This window comes from Pseudorca crassidens, chromosome 1 (assembly GCF_039906515.1).
Source record: "Pseudorca crassidens isolate mPseCra1 chromosome 1, mPseCra1.hap1, whole genome shotgun sequence".
NCBI classification, from domain to species: Eukaryota; Metazoa; Chordata; class Mammalia; order Artiodactyla; family Delphinidae; genus Pseudorca; species Pseudorca crassidens.
In genome coordinates this window covers 124,218,943-124,238,504 of record NC_090296.1, presented here as the reverse complement: position 1 = coordinate 124,238,504, position 19,562 = coordinate 124,218,943, and the positions used below count along the sequence as shown (strand labels likewise).

General features: G+C 36.7%; 2 protein-coding genes across 3 annotated transcripts in view; one reads left to right on the top strand and one right to left on the bottom strand.

Moving 5' to 3' along the window:
- The window catches only part of ETFA (electron transfer flavoprotein subunit alpha), an 85,545-nt gene that overhangs the window by 10,051 nt on the left and 55,932 nt on the right, over nt 1-19,562 (bottom strand). For both annotated transcript variants that reach the window (XM_067754965.1, XM_067754973.1), the window contains exons 10-11: nt 8,199-8,264; nt 1,383-1,463 (exon numbers count right to left, since the gene is read on the bottom strand). In XM_067754965.1, coding sequence (XP_067611066.1) covers nt 1,383-1,463; nt 8,199-8,264 — 147 coding nt within the window. The remainder of the gene's footprint in view (nt 1-1,382; nt 1,464-8,198; nt 8,265-19,562) is intronic.
- Nucleotides 1-19,562, top strand: part of TMEM266 (transmembrane protein 266) — a 199,627-nt gene that overhangs the window by 161,536 nt on the left and 18,529 nt on the right. The window lies entirely within an intron of this gene.

Below are 19,562 nucleotides of genomic sequence, written 5' to 3'. Positions count from 1 at the left end.
TCTGTATCTCACTGGAACTAAATGCTTTCTACTTGAACAAAGGTATTATTATACAGAAATACAAAAACATTTATCTTTTTCATACTAACTTTTCCTCCCACTGGGATATCTTGGTCAAATGACTGCCACTACTGTTTGTTCTTACATAGTTGGGCCAAGTCACAGGAGCAGCTAACCTACCTAAACCCTAAATTTCAGATACAGAACCCCAGGATCACAGAAGAGGGGGTGTATTTTTCCCATGCAATATACAGGCTCTTTTGGGAGGGGGGAGGTTCCATGGGGAAAGCTGCCCTATGCTGACCCAGGACAGTAGCCCCAATTATAGTCTCTCCATGAAGTCTGGACCATTACTGAATAATTCTGAGCATTTGAAGGGCCCATCTTTCACTGAGCATGAACACACACTTCAAAATACAGATGTGCTCTCAAAGTGTACTCATTAGTTCATCTGGATCATAAACAGTGCTGGAGAAGCCATGGTAATGGGCCAATCCTCTTGCTGGGGAGACCACCCCTGGCTCTGTTCTCAGGTTGCAGCCTCTCCATTAAGGCCCACAGTAGCTCATTATACTTCTATGTGAGGGGTTCCTCACTCCAGTAAACCCAGGGTTGGATGCTACTTTCAGAGCCTCAATTCCCGCATGAGTGATTTCTGCACAAGGTGACCTGGAAGCCAGTAGACAGGCCCTGAGGGACAAAAAGAGGCCAGGCTATGCATAAGCTATGACCTTTAAATGTGGCCAAATGAATATCAGGTGCTCAACAATATCACTAAACTAATTCTCTCACAGAGAGGGCAAATACAGGGGTGGTAGCAGGGTAGAAGGAACACTCAAAAAAATGAAGAGTGCGAGGAGTGGGAAATAAGTGTCCTTCTCTACAGCTGTCACTGTTAGGAAGGCCTGTGACTCTCAAACACAGCAAGCAGAGCATACTTGCTGAGTAGATAAAGTGGACTTGAGTGCCCACTCATCCCATGAAAAGCTATAGCATCACTAGTAAATCTCTGAATGAGGGGTTATGATGTGAATTTCTTTAAGGTACCTGCCAAATATGGTTCTAGGTTATAATTACTTGAGTCATTTCACACTGTATACTAACTTGGCATATGAGATGCCAAGAGCCATGTGGATATTTGAAAGACAATATGGACTTCTTAAAGGGAAAGTTATAATGCTCTATATAAACATCATATATTAAGCAGAACAACTCTTCACTTTAAGTAGTTCAAAACTGCATATATTAATATATACATACACAGACAGACACAGATATACAAACACACAATGTTTTCCTATAATAGCTTCCTCCCTGACCAACTCCTGGAGGTTGTTGGATGACAACCTAGATAACAGCCATCACTCTCAAGGCCAACTTACCTTAAATAAATCTGCAACTATTCCATAATCTGCCACTTGAAAAATTGGAGCTTCTGGGTCTTTGTTAATAGCCACAATTGTCTGTGAAACAAAAAGAGAGTTTGGCCTTTATAAGAAAACATACCACACAGATTGATGGTTCTATTCTAACTTCCCTAACAAATTTGTATTCTTAAAAATGTCTACCATATAAGATTAGTTTGATTAATGTATGCCAATATTGTAAGTTTAGAAATTTCTGGATTGGAACATAACAAGATTATCTCCCACCCCCACCACTAGCCCACTGCAGTATTAAAAAGGTTTTAAATCATTATTTTTTAAAGTTATTTTTTTACTTATAAAAATAAATGTTTTAGGTAAGTAACAAATCAGAGGAGAGGATTCTGGGAAGACAGCCAACTAGGAAGCACTGGGAATCTGTCTCCTCACGTACACTACAACTGAACTGGCAGAATCTTTCTAATGTAACCATTTTGGAACTTTGGAATCTATTAAAGGTTTGCAACTTCCAGGGGAAGACTTGCATGGTAAACTGTAGCTCTTAGCAAAATAGTTGCTACCCACCCCCCAACTCCCAGCCCTAGTGGCAGGTAGCTGTGCACATGTCCCTGGGGCAGCTTTCACACAGCTTACAGGAGCCAGAGTGGGCAAAAAGGACCCTGTTCTCCAAATATTGAGGATCTGTGCTTTGATCATGGAATGCTGCTTCTGATCACAAAGGTGCAAAGAGGACAGTGGCTACTGCTGTTGTACCTTAACCATCATTGTTCACGCCTTCCCCCTCCCGTCAAAGTTATTTCCAGGAGATTTAAAGGATCAGTGCTCTTCATTTTTCTCTTTTTCCCCTTTTGGGAGCCAGACATTAAAGCCTAGGACATTGAAAAGCAAATGCATATCAGGAGAAAACTACAAAGTGACCACACAGGCCCAGGGAAAGGCACAGGCTCTGAAAAGACCCAAGAAGACAGTAAGTTTATACCTCAGGTAAATATGTGGCACAGAGACAGCCTACAACAATCAAAAAAACAAGAACAATAATAAGCAAAAACAATAACCAAAAACCCAACAAACCTGGGGAAAAAGGAGAACCTGATTTCCAGATACCACATTATTAGATTCAAGCATCCAGTTTTCAACAAAAAAAATCACAAAGCATACAAAGAAACAAAAAAGTATGGCCTATTCAAAGGAAAAAAAAAAATCAACAGAAACTGTTCCTGAAAAAGACCTGATGGCAGATCTACTAGACAAAGACTTTAAAACAGTCATCTTACAGATGCTAAAAGAACTAAAGGAAGATGAGGAGAAGGTCAAGAAAACAATGTGTGAACAAAATGGAAATAGTGATAAAGAGAAAACCCAAAAAGAAACCAAAAAGACATTCTGGAACTGAAAAGTACAAAAACTGAAATGAAAAATTCACTAGAGGGATCCAAAGGCAGACTTGAACGTGCAGGAGAATGAATCAGCAAATTTGAAGACAGGATGATGGAAATTAACAAGCTTGAAGAACAGAAAGAAAAAAGATTTAAGAAAAGTGAACAGAGCCTAAGGCACCTGTGGACCACCATTAAGAGGACCAAAATACCTATGGTGGGAGTCCCAGAAAGAGAAGAGAGAGAACAGGGCAGAGAGAATATTTAAAGAAATAATGGCTGAATATTTAAAGAAATAATTTGATTAGAGATATGAATAGAAACAGCCAAGAAACTCAAAAAACTTCAAGTAAGATGAATTCAGAGATCCACACCAAGACACAAAATCACACTTTCAAAAGCTGAAGATAAAAAGAGAATCTTGAAATCAGAAAGAGAGAATTGATTTGCTACACACAAGGAATCCTCAATAAGACTATCAGCAGATTTTCCATCACAAACTTTGGAGGCCAGAAGGTAGTGAGCTGATATATTCAAAGTGCTAAAAGAAAAAAACTGTCGACCAATAATCCTATATCCATCAAGACTGTCCCTCCAGTGACTTTTGCAGAAATTGAAAAACTCATCCTAAAATTCATATGGACTCTCAAGGGACCCTAAATAGGACCAATGAAATAGAAGAGGGAGCCCAGGAATAAACCCTCACACATATGGTCAAATGATTTTTGACAAGGGTGTCAAGATCATTCAATGGGGAAAGGATAGCCTTTTCAAAAATGGTGTTGGGAAAACTGGATATCCACATACAAATAAATGAAGTTTGTCCCTTACCTAACACTATATACAAAAACTAACTCAAAGCAGATCAAAGATTTAAACACTAGACCTAAAACTACAAAACTCTAAGATGAAAAACATAGGGCAAAAGCTGAATGATGTTGGTTTTGGCAATGATTTCTTGGATATGACATCAAAGGTATACGCAATAAAAAAACAGACAAATTGAATTTCATGGAAATTTAAAAATTTTGTGGATCCAAAGGCACTATCAACAGAGTAAAAAGGTAACCCAGAGAATGGGAGAAAATATTTCAAATCATATATCTGATAACGGATTTTTTTAAATTAATTAATTAATTAATTTGTTTTTGGCTGTGTTGGGTCTTCATTGCTGCATGTGGGCTTTCTCTAGTTGTGGCGAGCAGGGGCTACTCTTCGCTGTGGAGCACGGGCTTCTCATTGCAGTGGCCTCTCTTGTTGCAGAGCATGGGCTCTAGGCGCACAGGCTTCAGTAGTTGTGGCTCACGGGCTCTAGAGCGCAGGCTCAGTAGTTGTGGCACACGGGCTTAGTTGCTCCGTGGCCTGTGGGAGCTTCCCGGACCAGGGCTCGAACCCGTGTCCCCTGCATTGGCAGGCAGATGCTTAACCACTGCGTCACCAAGGAAGTCCCATGATAAAGGATTAATATACAGAATATATTCAAAAACCTACTAAACTCAACAACAAAAAAACCAAACTACCCGATTCAAAAATTGGGTGAATGACTTCCATAGCCACTTCTCCAAAGAAGATATACAAATGGCCAATAAGCACATGAAAAAATGCTCAACATCACTGATCATTAGGGAAATGCAAGTCAAAACTACAATAAGATACTACCTCAGATCCATCAGGATGGCTACTATCAAAAAAACAGACAAATGCTGACAAGGGTGTGGAAAAATTGGAACCCGTATGCATTGTTGGTGGGAATGTAAAATGGTACAGTTGCTGTGGAAAACATTATGGTGGTCCCTCAAAAAATTAAAAATAGAATTACCATATGATCCAGCAATTCCACTTCTGGATGCATACCCAAAAGAATTAAAAACAGGGCCTTGAAAACATATTTGTACACCCATGTTCATAGCACCCTTACTCACAAAGGCTAAAACTTGGAAGCAACCCGAGTATCCATAGATGGACGAATGGATAACCAAAATGTGGTGCATACATACAATGGAATATTATTAGCCTAAAAATGAAGGAAATTCTGACACATGCTGCATGGATTAACCTTGAGGACATTATGCTAAGTGAAATAAGCCAGTCAGAGAAAGAGAAATACCAAATGATGATTCTACTTAAAAGATGTACTTAGAATAGTCAAAATCATGGAGACAAAAAAAATAGAACTGTGGTCGCCAGGATCTGGAGAGTGTGGGGGGAGACTGGGACGTTACTGTTTAATGGGTATGGAGTTTCAGTTTTACAAGACGAAAAGAGTTCTGGAGTTGGATAGTGGTGATGGGTGCACAACATTATGAATGTATTTAATACCACTGACAGTGGGTACACATCTAATTTTATACTTAAAAATGGTTAAGATGGTAAATTTTTTGTGTATTTTACCATGCAAAAAATATTAAGTGCAGTGTACTAAAAAATTTGAATTTTCTGTATATAAATTATACCTCAATAATCTGACTTAAACCAAACAAACCAAATATAACTGGAAAGTTTGGCCGTTCATCGAAAAATTTTAGATATACTGAATGAAAACCATGGATGAAAAATTAACTAACTTATTTTATATTTGGAGTGCTTTATTCAATAAGACAGAAGTCTACTTTATAAAATCATCATGAGATACATATTAGAGTCAATCCTCAGCTTATTTCACTTATAAAATGATCAGTATTTTCTATCTCCTATTAACAAGTATATATATTTAAACTTGTGACTATAAATGTTAGATTTCAACTTTAAACAAGTAACAAATCCATATCCTAATTCCTAATCCATATCCTAATCCTAATAGGCTTTGTAGCTCACTATTTATCCTCCATGTACTGCATTCAATTTAATATTTTAAAATTACTATTCTGGGTCTATGTGAGAATACAAAATTTAACTATCTAGTCAGCCTGTTAAGATGAACTTTAAAACAAAAAAGTTTAAGTCTGTATGTATGCAGCAAATATAAATAAATGTAATAAAGCAAGTAAATTACGACATCTCCTACAAAAACTACCACAAGTTCTTCTTATCGCCTATAAAATTTTTAAGTGTAAAAGGTTATAATGACAGATCAGTAACAGATTAAGGAGAAATAGTCACTAAAAAAGGTGTTATGTTTACACAATTATTCGATTAACAACAGACTTATTTATAAGTTACAAATAGTTTGGTATTCCTCACAGATGCGTCTAACACCATTGCAATTAAAGTAAAATTAGAGTTTTGACTCTAACATGCTGTTATTTTAATAAAAAGATCATAATAATGTGAATCTCTAGAAGAAAAATTAAGTACTTCCCTGCCTATTACACCATCTCATGAAAACAGCTGGAACACCTTTTTCAAGTATTTTGATATAGTCTGACTTAAAATATAGGCTACATGACATTATGTGTAATTCCCCTAGAGGGGCCCTGAGGCGGAATATTCCAGAATATCCGAAACTGGCACACACTGTAGTCCAGGTAACTAGTGATCCAGAGAAACATGCCATATATATTAAAGTATGGTCAGAGACGATAAACGAGGGTTTCAGTATGAGCCTCAAATCCAAAGTCACAAGGACAAACATTTTGAATCACAGGCATTGATTTGCATCGAGGTGTTTCTCTTCTGGGAATATGTAGCCTGCTTCACAGCTACTAGCAGAGATTTATTAAATTAACGATGGTTAATGATTTTCCTGGAGGCCACCTAGTCAAACGTCTGACAGTTTAATCATCTGAAAGCTTTTTCATCCCACTATATAAAAGTTATTTTTAAAGAAAGAGCACGTAACTGTGGAAAAGGAACCACTATAGTATTTAAGAAAAAAGATTTGGGCTGTTCACAGTTTTTCAGATTACTAAAAGAATATTCCTGAATTATCAACTGTAAATAACTATGATAAAATCTTACTTGCACCTTAGAGCTCTTTTAATATGTCCCTATAAATGCATGTTCTTCTTCCTTACAGACCTTTTAAAGCACAGACTGTATTCAACCATATTAATATGTATACAGTTCCATCAAATTTCATATTCTTTCAACTAGACCACAATGCTAACTACAGCTTATATGCAATGCAACTATCAGATTTAAACCAATCACTTAATATTCCATTTTAGAGCTTAACTAAAATTACAACCTAAGACTGCTGTGTCTCCCACACAAGACAGTGATGGCAGGGACTATGTCTTTTTCATTTGAGCATCTCCAGCATCTAGTACAAAGTACACATGTTTAATAAATATTTGTTGATGGCATGGAGAGACAAATTCTTGGCTCAAGTTTATTCTTATGGATTGTTCCCCAACACTGGTCTCCTTACTTCAATTATTCTTTTTGCTTTGACTATCTAGTCCAGTTCTCCCAATCCAGCCCTGTTGGCATGTAATGAGAACTTTCACCAAGATCGTCTAGGCAGGTAGAGTCTTTTATTTTAGAGAAGCAGAATTCTAGATATGTCTGAACTGGCCCAGCTAAAAGTATTTTTTAAGGTTGCTGGTGTTGGAGTGGTTTTTTCCTCTAATGCAGCAATAACATTTTCCCCATTGGCACTGCTGTTTTCAGAGCTCAGTAAAGAAACCTGCCATCCAACTGTGAAATCTGACTGATTTGGGGCCAATTCATTTAGAGGTTACAAGGAGGTAGTGCATGCATCTTTTCAAGTTAGCAGTTAAACCTATTAAAAGTTTTATTACCTTTTATATCAAACTTCCATCTGAATGGATAAAAGCAGGAGTGTCAGAGGCATCTCTGACTTCATGAAAGACTAAGTTCATAATTCAAACTGTGCATTGTTATGCATGAATTAATGTGTCATATTCTGAAATATATGTTCACAGAGTCATCACACATAGAGTCCAAGTAGCAAGTTAAAATCAAGTGTTTCCTCTATACACTGTATTTCTGACAATTACTGAGGTTTTGAGACACTCCAATCCAAAACATGTCAGTCGCAATTTAGTAACAACCCAAGAAGAGGGGACTTGCTGAGGTAGAGGGTGGAACCATTAGGGGACTAGGGTGAAGCAGAGAGAGAATCAGGCATCAGAACCTCATAAACTAGATAAGTCAGAACCTCATCAAGTTGTTTTCACCCCACATTTTCTATCCATAGATTGTCAGAGCTGAAAGGGATCTTAGAGATCATCACCCAACACCTGCATTTGGCAGACACAGAACTGAGGTACCAATAGGACATGTCACGTGGTAAGTTGGCAGTGGAGCTGGGATTCAGGTTCACACCTCTTTCCATGACATAGCACTGCCTCTCCTACCAATGGTACATCTTCAGGCAGGGTACAGTAGCTTATTTATCTTTCAGTTCCTAGATTTGTGTTCATGTGAATGGTTCCACTATACACACTATAACTACATAGAAACATACCAGTCAAACCCAAGTTTTAAAATATGAAAACTTTTCCTCTTAGCCTCTTTATTGTTGTGTAGTTACCTTGCTGTCTTTCATCCCAGCTAAATGTTGGATGGCTCCAGATATTCCTACAGCAATATAAAGTTCCTGAAACAAAAGAGACCATATCATTAGTATGTATTTATATTATATTATACCTTCCAAAGTATTTGCTATTAGCAACTCGAGTCTTACACCAAAAGTATTTTAAATAGAATAGATGCAATATGTATTACTTAAATTATGCTTTCCTCCTTCTCTGATCTCTCTAACCCATAGTTCTCATTTTCCTCTGAATTCCTATAGTAGTGGTGGCATAATAATAAATACATGGATAATGAGAGTTATTGAGCATTAACTATGTGTCAACCACTGTGCTAAGCATTTTACATCAACTGTTTCACTTAATCTCACAACTTCCTGTGAGGTAGCACTTTTTTGTCTATGCTACTCATTTGGATAACCACACTTCAACTCATCACTCTGTATGTAACCATTCACAATACACACACATTGTATATAAACATATAGACACATACACTTACACATATTAAAATATATTTTGACTTAATTGTTTGCCTTCTCATGGATATTTGTGGAAGTGGTAATTAGGGTATATTTATTAAGCTTCATATTTAGAAAAACCAAAAATACAAATCAGTCTCAAGAGTCATCACACACACACAATCTCCTTAACTAAAAAATAACAAATTTCTCAAAGGCATAGAATGAACCTTTGTATTTCTAACGCCTAATAAATGGGTCACCGCACTGTAGTTTCTAAGTAAATGTTGATGATATTTGCATCTCTTCCTACCCCTCTGCCCCCACTAATTACAAAGGGAATGATGACTTACTGCTGCTCTCTGTCCCTTTATCTAAAAATTTTAAAGTATCCATGTTTGACAAGTAAAATTCACTATCATCATGGAAAACTGGCTTAATAAGTGCTTAATTAAAAGAGCTTAGCTGCTCTATTCTGTCTAGTAGGGATAATTAAAGCTTCAACTGAAAAGCTTTTCCCACACATAAACTGAACTAACAAGTCCTGGCTTGGGTAGGGGGTGCACCTACCATGTAACCAAAATAACACTACAGTTTTGTCACAAATGACAGTAAAGTTTCTCCTCAATATGAATAACATGGAAGGCACTGAAGGTGGCTCTGTCACACTCAGTTTTATTACAGGGCAGATACTTCGAAGTCAGTGACAGTGTCAGGTGGTCCCACTTTGTTTTCTGTACTGCTCATAATCTTATTTATGAGCATTGGAGCTTTTTAAAAAAGCTCTCCAGCATTGGACCTTTCTTAAAAAGCTCCCCACGATGCTCTAATGTATAGCTAGAGCTGAGGCCCAGTAAAACAGATGATCCTCAGCTCTTGTGCAGCTTGAAACCTGTAACTCGACACAGCACATTGACAGCATATCTCTGGGTCTCATCTTTAAAGGCATAAAGTGTCCATTGCTTCTAGAGCAGTGAGATACACTGTGTACCCCGGAAAGGATGCAACCTAGCCCCCATTGTGAGTTAATCATCTAAAAATCTAAAATGAGCTGGGCTTGTTTTCTGATTCAACTTGCTCTATAGTTAACCATCAAAAGCCTGACGATAAGAAAGAGCAATTTGGCCTGAACAGACTGTGTCTTAGGGTGGAGGGTATACTGCAGAAAGTAAAGTGTATGGGTGAGGATAAAAAGCAATCCCATGCTCCATGATTCTATCTTAAACATAATCCAATGTGTCAATTATGACCATACACAGCTGGACAATACAATAAGGCCCTGTCATTATACTGTCTTAGCAGACATGGACACTCACATGAGTAATAAACAAGCACCACTATTTTCCATTGAAGATTTTACAGGTAACTTCAATTGATAATTTTAGCATCATTTCAGTTTATTCTGACTAGCATTTCTTTCAAGAAAGAACATTAAGTTATTAATCAAAATATACTTACTAAATCCTACATTCAGGAAAACCAGGCCAAAAAGTTCTTATGTAAAGATTTTTAAAGTAAGATATTTAGACAGACACTGTCTCACTAACCACTCTTTTAAGTATATTCTCAAAGCAAGTATTGGGAAGGATCAATAGTTCTGTAAATGAGTCTTTCTGACATACATGTCTTCATTAAAATTCAGCCAGTCTGGGCTTCCCTGGTGGTGCAGTGGTTGAGAATCTGCCTGCCACTGCAGGGGACATGGGTTCGAGCCCTGGTCTGGGAAGATCCCACATGCCGCAGAGCAACTGGGCCCATGAGCCACAACTACTAAGCCTGCGCGTCTGGAGCCTGTGCTCCGCAACGAGAGGCCCATGCACCGTGATGAAGAGTGGCCCCCGCTCACCGCAACTAGAGAAAGCCCTCGCACAGAAACGAAGACCCAACACAGCCAAAAATAAAATAAATAAATAAATTTATTTTTAAAAAAAGAAAATTCAGCCAGTTTTAAAAGCTGCTCCATTTGCATTATAAAATGCTAATAAAAAATGCTGATTCACTCTGGCACTACACATCAACATAAATATGATATAAATGAAATTTACTTTAAACCCCCTGAGAAATGAATACTGTTGGCTTTATTCATAAATGTCACTAAGGAAATAACAGATTCTGGGGCAAAGGAAACCAAAGGCAAGTGGTTCCAGGGTCATTCCCTCCTTTCTTACCAGCATAAATTGCCCAAATAGGTCCACATGACCAACAGGACCTTATTTTATACTATCTTGCAAACATGGTTCTCTTAATAAATATAAAAGCTTTGAAACAACAGCCCTGAACGAGTCCTGAGATTTTGGCTGCTGTTCTGAGATCTGATAGCTCTCTAAGGCAGAAGAGAGGCTTTTTTCTTCTTTTTTAAAAAACATGTAAAGGCAATTAGACTAGTGTCATAGGATGCTTCCTCATGGTTCAGAAAGCATTTCTGTATTTCAATAATAATAATTAGTATGTACAAAACTCTCCACAGATGCTAATTTATGGAGCACTTTAGACACTGCTTCACAACATAACAAGGCAATGCCTGCCCTGAGGCACTTTCTTTCTAAATCAGGTAGTAAGATAATTTGGAGAGAAAATGAGAGGCGATGTTGGAGGGGAGAACAGCAATTAAGGGTTCAAGAAGAGGTGGGATTAAAGAAAGGAACAGACACAAAAGGAAGGAGGGGTAGTCCTGGAGATAAAATCCTAGTAGCCTTTACAAAGGGAGGGAAATCTTGAAGAGTGAAGAGACTAGGACAAACTACACAGCTGGTAGCAGTCTGGGTGGATCATCCTGCAATTCAAGGATAGAGACTGGTGGGGAGAAATAAAGCCACAGAGCAGTAAGAGAACCAGAGGTTATTCTGAAATATAAAGAAGGGACAGCACCTTCTTCAATACAAACAAATTCTGGCAAAAGTAAACACAAATCTCTCTTCCTTTGCCAAAGCCTAAAAAAGACTACAGCTGTAGACTCATCCAAAGAACTTACGGGCAGATGTCTAAACTACTCTAGAGTGGGCTCAGATAAAAACAAGAATGGGGCTTGGAAACTTCTGCATCCAGTGTGGTTAACAGAGGTTTGCAAGAGGAGCATATTATTGTTGTTTAGAATCTAGGCTCTGGAATCTCACTGCTACGTTTAAATGCCAGTTCAGCCACCTAACAGACATGAGACCGTGGGCCAATTATTTAACCTCTCTATGCCTCAGCTTGCTCATCTGAAAAACTGGGATTCTAAGAATCCCCACTTCATAGGGTTACTGTAAGGCTTCAGTTCTTAGCATAAGTATCTGGTTTCCCAAGACACTGGTGTGCCACTCATGAATTGAGATTTGCTCAAACATTGATTTTCTCAGCCCACTGGGTGACCAGTGGACTCCTGGGGTGGTCCCAGGGCTACCATGTACAGCTGAGCAGGCTGTATACTGAACAACTCTGAAGGGAGGTATCATTCATATCATAGTCGTTAAAGATCTGCATTTTATTACAATAATTTTCCAACAGATGGCAGTAAAGTAACTTGAGAAAGGGGTACTTTTTTCCTAATTCATACAGAAGAGTTGTATGGACTAGTAGAAGTGCAGGGCAGCAAGAACCCCCTGTGGTACAAACACAGTCATTGTCTTAAGGATGCCATAACATGGTTTTACTGTTGTTGGTACAGTTATACGTTACAGGCAATATAAAGACAACTAATTCTTTGTCCTGTGTTCTCGTGAAGCTCACAGTCTAACAATGTAGGTTAAGGTAAGATAATAAAAATCTGTAATTCATTACAGGAAAAAATCATGGTGTGATAGAGCTCTGGTCTCTTATGCAACCCCTTACTTTCTGTTCCTGCCACTGAGAAGTGGAAAGGCCTTTACAAGCAGGAAGCAGTTCGCAGGATGACAGTCCTCTGTAGTCATTTCTATCCTCTGCCAAACAGGAGTCCACTTTTATATCCATCTGTTCCTGTTCCCTTAGTCCTTCAAATAAAATAAGCTTTTAGAAGAAGTTTTATTGATCCTAGCCTGATGATAAATCTGTATGTCTGAAAACAGAAAGACCGGAATGAAATCTTAACACTTTTACAGAAATCTAACCAACCTGTGGAATCGACATGGTCAGAGTATTCCCTGGTGGATGATTTGGGTTTGGGCTGCTTTCTTCAAAAAGTATGTGCTAACATCATTCTCCTGCTTTACCCAAACCTTGTGCAGGAAATCTGGAATTCCAAGAGGTATTTACTTCTGAGTCCTGCTCTCTAGAGGATTCTGGTGCAAAAGCTAAGGAGAAAATTTTCTTATTTCCTCATTGTGATTTTTGCCTAACGTTATTAAATCCAAGAGATATACAATATGATGTGAGCTACATAATTTAAAATTTTCTATTAGCCTCATTAAATAAAGTAAAATGAAATAGGTGAAACCAATTTTAATAATATAATCTCAATTAAGACTAGCCACATTTCAAGGGCCCAATAGCCACATGTAGCTTAGTGGTTACCATGCTGGACAGCACAGATCCAAGATGATTTAAGAGCAAGCTACAGAAGGGAATTCCCTGGAGGTCCAGGGCCCACTGCTGAGGGCCTGGGTTTGATCACTGGTCAGGGAACTAAGATCCCACAAGCCATGAGGCATGGACAAAAAAATCAAAAACAAACAAAAAAACAAGCAAACAAACAAAAACAAGCTAAAGAAGAGCCTTCTTGTAAGCTCTAAGAGGTACTGTAGAGCATAGTTTGATAGTAGACCTCAGGATAGAATGACATTAGTCTCTTGTGTCAGCTTTGCTTGTATTATCTCAGAACAAGAACATTTATAGGTTGTTCAAACTCTGTGAAAGAACCAAAAAGGAAAGTCAGCAGAATGACGAAGCTGAAGATGAGTGTAAGAGACATGAGACAGCAAGATTAAACAAGGGAGCAGCCAACAGAGACACAAATAGATGACAAAAATCCATCAATTTTCAGGTACAGTAGACCATCATAGGAAAACCAAAAGCAGATGAAAATGACTGGTTTAAAAACAGTAAATTTATACTCTGAAACTAATTATCAAATTTTGTTCTCTAGTAAGATATTTTTTCTTAAAATTTTAGAAAAACCTGAAAAATCTATCCTGAGAAGCTCACAATTCTTAAAAAAGGGTACAGGCATACTGTGGAGATTTTGTGTGTTCTAGATTACTGCAATAAAGTGAGTATCCCAATAAAGCGAGTCACAAGAAGTTTGTTTCCTAATGTATATAAAAGTATGTTTACACTCTACTGTAGCCTATTAATTGTGCAATAACTTTATGTCTAAAAAAACAACATACCTATCTAAATTTAAAAATACTGTATCGCTAAAAAAATGCTAACCATCATCTGAGCCTTCAGCAAGCCATAGTAGTAACATTGAAGGTGACTCTTCACAGATCACCATAACAAATAGAATAAGATCAGAGACAGATGGGTTCAGATCCTGGTTCTTCCACTTAACATCTGTGTTCTCAGGTAGGTTACCTCTCCTCTCAAAGGCTCAATCTCCTCGTGTAAAATGGAGATAAATACCTGCAGCTAATAAGGATTGCTGTGGTTATTAAATAACAGAATGCATGTGATGTGCTCAAGATATTAGACATTAATGCTATTATTATTATTACTGAATGATCACTAAATCTTTAAACTAGAAGGCATTAGACAACCAACTACCATATAAATTCCACTTTAAACTACTTAAGTAGTTTACTATTGTAATAGTAACTATTACTATCTCAAGGCAAGTTGTTACTTAACTTGATACAATTCTTCTGGGATAATGTACTGAGGAAATTTCTTTTTATTGATATTTATTAGTTTCTGTTTTGCATTTAGTACTAGCTGTAAAGTTTGAATTTCTGCCCAACTTTCTAGACAGTGCTGGCCGGCCTAGGAAGTTGAGGTGAGTTTCTTTACAAAATTCTAACACAATCTTCATACAGGTACCAAGACATGTCAAATTGGTCATACAAAAAATACATATATCAAGTTGAAATTACACTTTTTTTCTAGAATTGGAACAGTATTCTGCTGCAGCAACTTCAGATCTGCTTTACTTTAAACAAAGTAGAAAGGAAAGATTTAAACATTTACTTTTTTGTTTATATGAAATATGGCTATGAGAGGAGTAGTTAAATCTGGAGCTTTCCAAGTAGAAAAACCAGGCCAATATTACTTCATCTCTTTAAAAATCAGGTTTAAAATATCTTTCCTACCAAGTCTCCCTTTCTAAATAGAGTTGGGGAAGGAATGTAAAAAACTACATTTATTCAAAGACAAGAAATTTTAAAGACGTCATATAAGTAGTTCTCACTAGAGTTCAGCAATCCAATGTTACGTGCTCAAAAACAATACCCTATGACTACCTCAGACAGGACAAGTTTTACAGAATGGCACATGCTCTCTCAACCTTGTTTACTCAGAAGACTACAGAGGCATAAACTTAAACAGCAACTGTTACAGCTAAAACACAACACATACACAGGACAAATGCCAGGTTAGGAGTTAAATGGAATTCATCATAACAAATAATGAACGTCTCTTTGAGAAGTAGATTAACTGAATTATGTTTTCTAATTAGGGCAAGTCTCCTGTGCATTAATATTGCTATATTTCATCCTGTTGCTCATTTAAAAGGCCAAACTATTTCCTCTGTTTGCCAAATTGTGTTTAAGTCTCTTCTCTTTTTGGAAGAGGCCCCAAAACGCAAAGCACAACTATCTGTGGCCCTTTTCTCAAACAGCTCTCTGCCTATATTATGAAATTCTCAGGCAGGATTATGGCTAAACTGAGTTTTACATGAATAGAGAACTTTACCCATACTCTTGGTTTGAAGCTGAAGGTATGTCCCTTCCATCAGACAATGCTCCTATACTAGGACTAACTCAGGTTTTATCAGGATTCAAGATGGCATAGTAATCATCACAACTACATGAATTGTCTATAATATTGCCAGTAACCATATTCTACTTTATATACATTAACTCACTTAACTATGACAACTCTAAGGGGTGGAAATTCTTCTCATTTTACAGAACAGAAAGCACAGGCTCAGGCAGGCCTGCTGAGTTGTTCAAAGTTATATACACCTAGTAAAAGGCAGCCTCTTAACCTTTAATTTTTCTTAAGAGAATATTTTGACAATAAATTTTTAATATTTAACTATTTTGCAATTAAATGCTTAGCATTTATGTAATTAGTTTCTATACCAATTCACAGATTTTCTACGGTGGGGAGATATTCTTCAAGTATACCTAGAATGATAGAAAGCAAAGCATATTATATAAAATTATTATATAAAATTATTCAGATGATTAAATTACAATGAAATATTTGGGTGTATGACATCAAAATATTTAGATATACAATCAGTCTATTACAAACTTTGCATTTTAACAGATCAAATAAAAATTTTGACTATAAAATTTTTTATCAGTAAGGTTTTTTAACTGACATGGTTAGTTAGATCATGCTAAATTATATATACCTATATAGAATTTTGGAGTACTAAGGAACCTCTACGAATTTAGGCATAATCTTTTTATTTAATCAATGAAAAAACAGAGGCCCCCAAAACCAAAGCTGGCAATTGAACCTGACTTCCAAGTACTATTCTTTTCACTCACCAAGCTACCTCTTTCCCAAAATTACTAAGAAGGCCATTGTTTGTGCATAGCCTTTCTTGATGATTATTTAATCTAAAATTATTAAGATAACTTCTGTGCCAAGGAGCTTATGAAAGGTACAATGTAACCAGAGGAACACAGTTTGGAGGTTCTTCAAAAAGCTAAACAGAGAATTACCATGTGACCCAGCAATCCCACACCTAGGTATACCACCCAAAAGAATTTAAAACAGGGACTCAAACAGATACCTGTAAGTGAATGTTCATAGCAGCATTATTCACAATAGCCAAAAGGTGAAAACAAAACAACGCAAGTATCTATCAACAGATAAATGGATAAACAAAATGTTCATGGGGGCTTGCCTGGTGGCGCAGTGGTTGAGAGTCCGCCTGCCGATGCAGGGGACACGGGTTTGTACCCCAGTCCGGGAAGATCTCACATGCCGCAGAGCGGCTAGGCCCGTGAGCCATGGCTGCTGAGCCTGCGCGTCCGGAGCCTGTGCTCCGCAACGGGAGAGGCCACAACAGTGAGAGGCCCGCGTACCGCAAAAAAAAAAAAATGTTCATGGACTATTACTGAAATATTTTTCAGCCATAAAAAGGAATGAAGTTCTGACACACGTTACATGGATTAAATCTGAAAACATGCTAAAAGAAGACAGTCACAAAAGGACAAATATTGTATGACTCCACTTTTATGAAGTATCTAGCATAGGCAAAATCATAGACACATAAAGTAGATTAGGCATTATCAGGGACTGGGGTGGGAGGGAATGGGGAGCTACTGCTTAATGGGTATAGAGCTTCTATTTGGGGCCATGAAAACTTTGGGGAATAGACAGACAGTGGTTATGGTTGCACAACATTCTGAATGTAATTAATGCCTCTGAATTGTACATTTAAAAATGGTTAAAATGGTAAATTTCGTTAGATTTTACCACAATAAAATCATCAAAAAGTAATTTCCTTGACAGAATCCTTTACATAATTATCCGTCTTCAAAACACTTAATTCTAGAATCCTATGGTTTCAACAACTATCAAAAGTGAATAGTTCAACATAACATTAAAAAAATAACAATAGGTGAAACCAGGTGAAAGATTGATGGGAATTATCTGTACTATTTTTGCAATTTTTCTGTAAATCTAAAACTGTTCTAAAATGTTTTGTTTTGTTTTTTTAAAAAGCAACTAGAGTTCTCTGTGAAGTTCAGCCCAAGTTACACAAAGACTCCTTGAAGCACATTTTAAAGTTATAAGAATTGGAGCAGAGCTAGTACTGTAGAAAAGGGAAGTGCCTATAACACAATAATAAATTTACTATTCTTCCAACCTTACTGGAGACCTTCTAAGTAATCTCACTTTAAGGAAATGGAAGATATTCCCCTGCCCCAAATACCATTTCCCAAATTCCTTTTCAGACTAAGTTTAGTTAATATTAATATATAATTATATTAAAATAAGTTATTAAAATGTTTTATACAAGATCCAAGTACTCATGTCTTTGGCCCTAAAGTAAGCACAAGGATTGAATTACATACTCTAACTGATCAACCATCATTAAATAAACATTTCCTTTTAGTACAGTGTCTTATGTTCTCTGACATGAATGTGCATGTTTATCTTATCAGGAACTACACATGAGAAAAAAATTAGCTTTTATATGAAAGAACCAAAAATACAGTTAGAATAAGAATAGAAATTTAGAATAGTTTTATTTAAGTTGCCACACCACGACAACTACAACAAAGATTTGCTGTCTACTCTTACTGATTTTCGTGCCAGCTGTTAAATGAGACTGACCACCTACATGTCAATTATATCAGTGGAATCTTTTTTTAAAGTTCTAATATATACATTAAAAAATTCAATTGTCTCTCCAAAACTTAAAAAATTTAACTTTATATATAAAGTAGTAATGGATAAAAAACCTGGCTGATATTTGTCCTCTGAAATAAATGTTTAGAGAAATCAGTCTAATAAAAATTAGCTAAGAAAATAAAGCAAAGATTTAATTAGAACCCAAAGATACAATTACAACTAACTTTTAGCAAAGAAGTTTTTAACTACTGCACAACCAAACTGTTTATACATCCAAATCACAGTTTATTAGTTCTACAACTTCTCCTTTGTCATTTTAAGCTTCACTGTAAGGGCTTCGATCATCCAGGCCATGTAATTACCTTTAAGAAGCATGCTTAGGGTGTTTTCTGGACTACAGGTCCATACAGCATTTCTCTTTGTCCTCTTGGGAATAGAACATCAATTGCTTTCAGCTAAATGCACTCACATATGAATATTTTAGTACAATTTAATGCTTCTACACCAACCCCAAAGGAACAGAGCATCAATTTGTGAACACTGTTCTCTTGGAGTTAAAAGCCAAGCTGGATAATGCAGTATGAAAGGGGTTGTCAATCTTTAGCTTTTTAGCAAGTCAGAAAAGCAGTCCATAAATTCAGTCCCAGCTGTGTACAAATAACTCCATAAAATTTATTCATACACAGATTTTTCAACATTAGTGAAATTTTTCAAGAGAACCCCGAAACAAAATTTCTTGTCTTGCTAAATTCTCCCCAAAACTGCTTCATCTAGTAACTATTCACCTTGCCTTAGAATTATAAATGAACCACTAATCTGTTAGTAAAATACCAAAATACAGACAAAGTAATCTACTTCCACTAAGTGTAAAAACACATTTTCCTGGCATTAGGTAACAGATTCTTTAATGACTGCAATATGCTTATATGTTTGGATGATTAGGAACATAAAGTCATCAACAGGGCTTCTAAAAAGCAATCCAGAAAAAAAGTTAAATGGGAACTACCACTAACTATGACAAGGCTTAAAAAGCCATATTCATTAAATTCTAGTCAGAGCATAAATCTGACACTCTGTTAAGCTCAACACATGTTAATTAATGTCCTAACAAACTATCAGGTATTAGTTAAAGAATTCAATACCTCTTCATGATTTCAAAACAAACAAACTTTCAGCTAACAAGGATTTATAATAGTAATGATAAAAATAGCTAATTCACAGTACTTATACTATATGCCAGGCACAGTTTTAAGTGTTTTACATATACTAACTCATTAAATCTTTAGAACTACCATATGAAGTATACAGACTGTTACTATCACCATTATACAGCTGAAAAAACTGTGGCAGAGAAGCTAAGTGATCTGTCCAAGGTCACACAGCAAGCAAGTGGTAATACTAAGAACTGAATTCAGACAATCTGGCTACAAAGTCTGGACTGTTAACATTTTTAACCATTATATGACACTG